This window comes from Mandrillus leucophaeus, unplaced genomic scaffold (assembly GCF_000951045.1).
Source record: "Mandrillus leucophaeus isolate KB7577 unplaced genomic scaffold, Mleu.le_1.0 Scaffold43, whole genome shotgun sequence".
NCBI classification, from domain to species: Eukaryota; Metazoa; Chordata; class Mammalia; order Primates; family Cercopithecidae; genus Mandrillus; species Mandrillus leucophaeus.
The window spans coordinates 3,235,580-3,243,740 of record NW_012104587.1 but is presented as its reverse complement, the minus strand read 5'-3'; the positions used below and the strand labels follow the sequence as shown (position 1 = coordinate 3,243,740).

At 61.4% G+C, this 8,161-nt stretch overlaps 1 protein-coding gene across 1 annotated transcript in view; it reads right to left on the bottom strand.

The window, feature by feature from the left end:
* CCDC88B (coiled-coil domain containing 88B) overlaps positions 1-8,161 on the bottom strand; it is a 23,355-nt gene that overhangs the window by 2,826 nt on the left and 12,368 nt on the right. The window contains exons 16-25 of the mRNA XM_011993590.1: positions 5,521-5,648; positions 5,311-5,428; positions 3,732-3,827; positions 3,137-3,277; positions 2,367-2,623; positions 1,889-2,032; positions 1,536-1,722; positions 1,278-1,423; positions 961-1,059; positions 604-770 (exon numbers count right to left, since the gene is read on the bottom strand). Coding sequence (XP_011848980.1) covers positions 604-770; positions 961-1,059; positions 1,278-1,423; positions 1,536-1,722; positions 1,889-2,032; positions 2,367-2,623; positions 3,137-3,277; positions 3,732-3,827; positions 5,311-5,428; positions 5,521-5,648 — 1,483 coding nt within the window. The remainder of the gene's footprint in view (positions 1-603; positions 771-960; positions 1,060-1,277; positions 1,424-1,535; positions 1,723-1,888; positions 2,033-2,366; positions 2,624-3,136; positions 3,278-3,731; positions 3,828-5,310; positions 5,429-5,520; positions 5,649-8,161) is intronic.

Here is an 8,161-nt window from a genome sequence, read left to right as displayed (position 1 = left end):
GAGGCACTGCAGGGAGGAGGTCAGAGAAGGGAAAGGCGGGGCTGAGGCTCATGCAGGAAGGGGGTCAGAGGAGGGGAAGGGGGCTGAGGCTCATGTAGGGAGGGGGTCAGAGGAGCAGGGGCCTAGGTGGAGTGGAGGGGCCAGTGGGTGAAGCTGCCCAGGGCCAGGGAGAGGAGGTGCAGAGAGGGGGTAGGAGCCAGGCAAATGAGGGGGCAGCAGGACGCTGGCCCTGTGCTGGCCTTGACACTAACTCACTGCATGACCTTGGGCAAGGAGCTTCCCCTCCCGGGGCCTCAGTCTCCTCATCTGCAGTCTAGGATCAATGACCTCTCCCTAGAGTCCTCTGCACCTCCCAGATCCTGGGCTCCTCTGCAGATGGGGCAGGCTAGGTGGGGGATAGCACAGGCAGGAGAGAGGTGTGGGCCAAGGGTGACCCTGCAGGGCCCAGGGCAAAGAGCCCCTGGTGGCATCAGGGCAGGCTGAGCAGGCCTCAGGGAAGGCCAATGGGGTCATGCATGCAGGCCAGGCAGTGAGGCAGGTGCCAAGGTAGGGGCAGAGGATGTGGGGCAGGGACCATCCTGGCCACCTGACCCCCAGACCCACCTGTCCCATCTGCCTCCCTGCCCTCAGGAAGCTCCGTCTCCGGGGGGCCCCCCAGGCTCTCGGTGCTGCCAGCCCCATCGGCCCCCAGGCGCAGCCCCCCAGGGGGGCCCCCCTCCCGCCGGGGCCGCATCAGCCTCTTCACCTTGTCTGCCAGCCAGCTGCCCTTCCTGGGGGCAAGAGGGCACAAGACGGGATCAGGACAGGGAGGAGGGAGGGAGCAAAGGGTGTCCTGGGGATGGCAAAGGCCAGGTTGACCTTCATGGGGCCTGGACCTGAGCTGGGCCTGGGGTCAGAGGCCAGGGCAGGGGCAGAGGTTAGCAGGATGTCCAGCCTGAGGGAGGTGACAGGGCTGCTCACTTGGTCCGGGGCAGGGGCCCAGGCTCCAGCACGCGGTATTGGTCCATGATCTTCTCCACGAGCTTCTGCTTCTCTCGGCGCAGGGCATTAAGCTGTTCCCTGGCAGGAGTGAGAAGGGAGAGGTGGGTGTGAGGCCCAGGGAAGCCAAGGCAGTAGCAAGGCACAGGCTGCAGTGAGGACGCACTGGTCCCATGCCACAGATCGGACTGACCTGGAAGGTCAGCTCCAACCCTGTCCCTAGGCCCTCACTGGGGGATCTCCCCAGGAACGCCCAAAGGGGATGCAGGCCCTACCCCGCTCCCAGTCGGCCCACTCACAGGTACTCCCGCTGCTCGCGGTGCAGGTGGTCCCGGCTCTCCAGGCTGCGCTCCAGGAGCTCCCTGTTCTCCCGGCTCAGGGCCTGCACTTCAGTCAGCAGCTGCCGGTTCTCCTCTTCCTGGGCACTCCGCAGCTGTGTCAATAGCTGGCAGGAGGGCAACATGGGTCAGGGGGTGGGACCCAGCTCAGGACCACCTGGGTATAGGCTTCCTGCTCCCCCACACACACCCACACCCCTGCCGGCCCCCCATCCACACCTCACACTGTGTGGTCAGCCGGCAGGCGCTCAGGTCCAGCTGCTGGTTGGACTCGCGCAGCTGCTGGCTCTGCATCTCCAGCTGTGCCCGCTCCAGCTCCAGCCGCGCCAGCCGGCCCCGTAGCTCCCCGCGTTCACCCTGAAGTTCACCCCGCTCCCGAGACACCTCTGCCAGCAGCAGCTGAGCCCTTGGGAGGCAAGGAGAGCTGTTCTCCAAGGGACCTGGGTCCTCAGTCCGAGTGCTGGCCAGAGGAGTTATGCCGGAGAGGGAAGGCCAGGCAGGACCCCAAACCCCCAACCCACTTTCGGGATGGGGCCATTGAGAGCTGCTAGGGGCTGTGGCAGGGCCGGCACCTGTCGTGCTCGCTCTGAAGCCTCCGCAGCTCCTCCTCGAGGCCCCGCTGCCGATGCCCATCCTGCATCAGGCGTTCACGCTCTGCCAGTAGGGCCACCTCCTGTGCCTCCACGCTGGCCCGCTGGGCCTGCAGCTGCTCATGCCTGGGATGGACAAGGGGCTAAGAGGGCTGCGTGAACCTATGGCCACCACAAGCAGCCAGCTGGACTATCTGAGCCCAGAGGAGGTCTGTCACCTCCTAAGCATAGGTCCCCCAGGGAAAGCCATTGGGCAGAAAGCCATGCCAGGTGCCCACCACTCCCAACAGGTGAGCCCCACGGGGAGCCCAGCCCAGAAGTGTGGGGAGCACAACAGTGGCGGGGGTATCACAGAGCGGAGGTGGAGGTGCTTCCTGATGGGAGTCAGACCTGCCAAGGGGAGTCTTCTCTGGCAGATAGGGGGTGCCAGGGGAGGAGCTGGGCATTTGGTGATGCTCACCTGCCCTGCAGCTCCCGGTGAGCCAACTCCAGTGCCCGCATGTTGGCCTTGAGGTCTCGGTGCCGCACCAGCAGTCCCTCTAGCTCGGCCTCCTGCCGCCGCTGCAGCTGTGCCAGGGCCTCGTGGTCCCGAAGCAGGGCCTGCTGCTGCCCCCGTGTCTCCTCCTGGGACCGCCGCGCCGACCGCACCTCCTCCTCCAGCACCTCCAGCTTCCGATGCAGCTCCTGGCCCTTAATCTCCAGCACAGACTTCTCGGCCTGGGATGGAGGAGGGAAGCAGAGGCTGCTGGGGAGGAACCCCTGGCTGGAAATCGGGTGAAGGGTCGGGGGCTAAGGGCAGAGGGTAGGGCTCAAGACAAGGAGAGAGCTGTGGAGGAGGCAGAGGGCTGGGGGCACAGGAAGCAGCACAAACCCCAGCCAGAGGCTGATGGCGAGCAGGAGAGAGGCGGCAGAGGCTGGCTGGGCCAGGCTGTCCGGGAGGGGCACAGGGCAGAATGGGACTAATGGCTCCCTGTGGAGGGGAGGGCTGGGACGGTGAGAGGGCAGGGGGACACAGGTGCAGATGTGGGAGCTGGCAGCAGGTAGGAGGAGACAGCGGCAGGGAGGATGGTGCACAATGGTGGCTGGGGTCAGAGGACAAGGATAAATGAAGCTGTAGAAGAGGTGGGGCAGCTGGCTGGGAGCTGGGATAGAAAAAGGCCACAGGACGATCCAAAAGGGGCAGGAGGGGGCAGTACATGGGCAGGGATGGGCACCCGGGCGGCCACCCACCTGCAGGCGGCTGCTGTGCTCCTGCGCCCGCTGGCTCTGCAGCAGCAGCTCCTGGGCACGGCCCTGCAGGCTCCCCAGCTGCCCCTCCAGGTGCTGCAGCTGCCCCTGCAAAGCTGCCTTCTCTGCCACCAGTGTTGCATTCTGCCCAGAAGTGGGGGTTAGCGGTAGCCAGGTGGTGGGGGCGCCCCCAGTGCCTACCACAGGCCCACAATCACACTGCATGGGGCACCCCCACCCCTGGGCCCACTGTGGACCCACACTCACACTGCACAGGGCACCTCCCCAGGGCTCACACTGCACCAGGCACCCCCCCCGCCCAGGACCCACTGTGGACCCACACTCACACTGCACAGGGCACCTCCCCAGGGCTCACACTGCACCAGGCACCCCCCCCGCCCAGGACCCACTGTGGGTCCACACTCACACTGCATGGGGCACCTCCCCAGGACCCACTGTGGACCCACACTCACACTGCACAGGGCACCTCCCCAGGGCTCACACTGCACCAGGCACCCCCCCCGCCCAGGACCCACTGTGGGTCCACACTCACACTGCATGGGGCACCTCCCCAGGGCTCACTGTGGCCCACACTCACACTGCGTTCCACCTCAATAAGTCGCACATTCTGGGTCTCCACCAGCCGAGGCTCCGCATGCTCTTTGGGCCCCAGCCCCGCGGGGCCCTGGCGCAGCTGCAAGGAGAGTCCCTTGGAAGTCATGCAGGGCAGCGGCTTGGGGATGCCGCAAGGACCCGCGCTTATGGGCCTGTCCTGCCAGCAGCATTTAGCCAGGGCCACCCTGCCCCAATCTCATGCCTTCCCTTGGATCCCACAAGTCCCTGCTCCTGGTTCCTGAAGCTCCACCATGTCCACCCTGCCCTTCTCAGCTTCTCTGTCTGCAGCAGAGCCTCCTTCTCATAGCACCTCTCCATCCCACCACTCCTCTAAGCCTCTTTGGTTTTCGGTTTTTGTTTTTGTTTTTGTTTTGAGACAGAGTCTCGCTCTGTAGCCCAGGCTGGAGTGCAGTGGTGTGATCTCAGCTCACTGCAACCTCTGCCTCCCGGATTCAAGCAATTCTCCTGCCTCAGCCTCCCGAGTAGCTGGGACTACAGATGTGAGCCACCTCGCCCAGCTAATTTTTGGGTTTTTTTGTTTTTGTTTTTTGTGGGGTTTTTTTGAGACGGAGTCTCACTCTGTCGCCCGGGCTGGAGTGCAGTGATGCGATCTCGGCTCACTACAACCTCTGCCTCCCGGGTTCAAGCAATTCCCCTGCCTCGGCCTCCCAAGTAGCTGGGACTACAGGCACCCGCCAACATGCCCAGCTAATTTGTGTGTGTGTGTTTAGTAGAGATGGGGTTTCACAGTGTTCATCAGGATGGTCTCGATCTCCTGACCTCGTGATCCATCTGCCTCGGCCTCCCAAAGTGCTGGGATTACAGGCTTGAGCCACCACCCCTGGCCTGGTTTTTGTATTTTTAGTAGAGATGGGATTTCACCATATTGGTCACGCTGGTCTCGAACTCCTGACCTCAGGTGATCCACCCGCCTTGGCCTCCCAAAGTGCTGGGATTACAGGCATGAGTTGCTGCACGGGGCCTCCTCTAAGCCTGTGTTTCAACCCCACCTCCTCCACAAAACCTCCCCTGATTGACTCACATGCACCTGCTGGGTACCTTGCTGGGTGGCACCCTCCCAAGCCCCTGTATGGCCTCCTCACAGCCCCTGGCACCTAGTTATCATCACCTGTTTTCTTGCCTCTATCCTGCCTGGACTGTGAGCTTCCTGAGGATGGCAGCCTGGGATTAGGCCCCACCACCCCGCCCTCCGTATGGAGCCCACACACAGCCCAGGCATCAGAAACCATAACTGACTTCCTTGATGCCAAGCGCTGAGCTCCCTAGGCAGTGGGGCACCCCGGGTGAGAGAGGCGGAGCAGTCATCCACAGCAGAAGTTCTGTCCATGTGCACAATGGGGAAAATGAGACCCCGGGTAAGTCAACACGGCCACCTGACTCCCAGCACAGTGCTCCCTCCAACAGGCCCCACATGGGGAGTGAGACAAGTAGCTAGCCAAGAATCCAGGGGCAAGACCAGCAGCACACGCGACCCTGGCATCTGCTCATGGGATGGAGAGCGGGGTGGCATGGCCCCCAGCTCCCAGGCCATCAGGCATCACCTGGAACAGCTCCTCTTCCAGCTGCAGGGCCCTGGTCTTGAGCTCCATCAGCGCCTCCTCCTTGCTGGTCGCCGCCGCCTGCAGCTCAGCTTCCAGCCGCTGCTCCAAGCCCTGGTACCTGCCAGGAGAATCCTTGGCACCCAGCCCCACCCCACGCTCACCCCACCACACCCCTGCCTCCCTCACTTTTCCCCTCAGCCCTGTCCCCACCTCTGGTGCTGGCTTTCCTGTTCTCGCAGAAATTCCTGGCGCTCCAGAGCTGCCTGCTCCAGTTCACGCTGTAGATGCTCCAGCCGGGCCCCCAGCTCCTTGCCCCGCACCACAGCTTTCTCCAGCTCCTGAGGGCAGGCAGAGCAGACTCAGGGCAAGGGGGCAGGGGACAGCCGGAGACAGAGGCCTGAGAGTCAAGAGAGCTGCCTTTCTGTCCTTGACCTGCAATCCTGGGCATGTATCGTTAGCCCTTTGGGCTCTACTTCCCATCTATAAAATGGGAGCAAAGTCTGGTGCCCTCGAAATTTGGCATGAAAGAGTTGGGGTTCATAAGCCTGGCAGGGCATGAGGAAGGCCCCTGGGCCAGGAGTCAGTGACACATATTGGGAAAGTACCGTCACCTCTCTGAGCCCACGGTTCTTCATGTGCGCAGTGAAAGGTGGACGCGCCCTGTGGGCTGCCACTCCAGCCATGTGACAGCTAGACAGCTAGAGAGGCTCAGCAGAGGCGGGTCTGGTGAGAGACCTTGGCTACAGGGAAAAGGTCACGGAGGACTGGCGGGACAGGAATTCAGGAGTTGACAGTGGGGGCTCGGGGGCTGGGGGGGAGCCAGGATGCTGCCAGCCAGGTGACCTGTGGCCTTTGGCAGTTGGGCTGCACCACTTTGGAAGGAGATGGGAGGCCCATTCTGGCCTGCGGGCCCCAGAGGGAAGGAGACCAAACCATTCTGCCACGTGGGGGGCCTGGAAGGATGAAGCTTCAGGGACAGCACCCATGACCAGTTGCCAGCCAAATCCTGCCTTGGAAGACAAGCCTACAAGCCTTGCCGCTGAAAACTACCTTCCTGGATTAATAACCGTACCTAGGCCTTGCCCAGGGGGCACTGCACCTCCTGACACCCTTGGCCACCACCTCTCCCTGAAAAACTACAAGTCCCATGAGGCACTGCTGCCTGTCTGGGTGGCAGCCACTAGCACAAGTACTGGGGTAGGAGACACAGTGACTAGAACCTCCCGCCCAGTCCCTGCCCTGCCCTCCTCTGGGCCCTGGCCACAGCCCTCCTAGGGCCCCCACCCCCCAGCCTGGGAGGCTTCCCCACCCAGTGGACAACCTGAGAGGCTCCTGGTTCCCTGACCTCGCCCTGGCCAGCCACCTTCTCCTGCTCCAACCAGGAAATCTCACAAAATTCTCCCTTTGTCCCCAGCTTCCCCCACCTTCTCAGTCCTTGGAACCAGCTCTTCCAGCCCGCCAGCCCTACCCTACCTCCACTGCCTACCTGCTGGCATTCCCTCCCATGGAACAGGTCCATTCTAGGTGCCAGGCATTGCCCCAAGCTCCCTACACTGATTATCTTACAGGATCCTGTGAGGCAGGTACAATTTTTTTTTTTTTTTTTTTAGAAGGAGTCTTGCTCTGTCACCCAGACTGGACTGCAGTGGCACGATCTTGGCTCACTGCAACCTCTCCCTCCTGGGTTCAAGCAATTCTCCTGCCTCAGCCTCCCAAGTAGCTGGGGTTACAGGTGTGTGCCACCACACCCGACTAATTTTGTATTTTTAGTAGAGTCGGGTTTTCGCCATGTTGGCCAGGCTTGTATCAAACTCCTGACCTCTGGTCATCTGCCTGCCTCAGCCTCCCAAAGTGCTGGGATTACAGGTATGAGCCACCGTGCCCAGCCGAAGCAGGTAAAATTTTTATTCCAGTTTTACAGGCGAGAAAACTGAGACTCAGAGAGGTTAAGTAACTTGCCCCAAGTCACACAGCTGGAAAGTAGGCAGGTCGCCGGGCCAGACAGCATCTCAGCCACACCCCACAGAGTGGACCCCAGAGACGGCCTCTCACCTTCCCTCACATTCACCAGAACCACCTTACCCTGGGCCTGTCTTGCACAACACCTGACCCCACATCTACCCAGCAGTGTGCTCCCCACCCCCCATCCTCATAAGGGGTCTCTGAGCAAATTACTCTTCCTCCCTGAATTTCAGTGTCCTTGTCTGTACAGAAATGGGACTGGAAACTGCCTGTGCAGGAGGACTCAGTCCCTACCTGTGTTGCAATCTCACAGGTCCCCTAGCACTGGGGCCCACTGGCCCAAACACCCTTCCTGGCGCCTTTTCACATGCAGACCTGACCATTTTGCTCACTTTGCCCATTGGGGAGCCTTCAGTGGCTGCGCAGTCCCCCATGGCAAAAGCCCTAACCCCTTCCTTAGCTTGGAAGGAAGCTGAAGCCATGCCCAAACACTGGAGTGCTAGCTTCCTGGTCACTGCTGTGTGCCCAGAGCCTGGTACAGGGCCTGGCACCAAGAAGATGCCCATAAACATGTTTAAATGAATAAGTAAAAGTGTGTCAGCTGGGCGTGGTGGCTCACGCCTGTAATCCCAGCACTTTGGGAGGCCAAGGTGGGCAGATCACCTGAGGTCAAGAGATCAAGACCATCCTGGTCAACATGGTGAAACCCTGTCTCTACTAAAAATTTTAAAAATTAGCTGGGCATGGTGGCGCACGCCTGTAGTCCCAGCTACTCAGGAGGCTGAGGCAGGAAAGTCTCTTGAACCTGGGAGGTGGAGGTTGCAGTGAGCCAAGATCGCGCCTCCAGCCTGGTGACACAGTGAGACTCCGTCTCAAAAAAAAAAAAAAA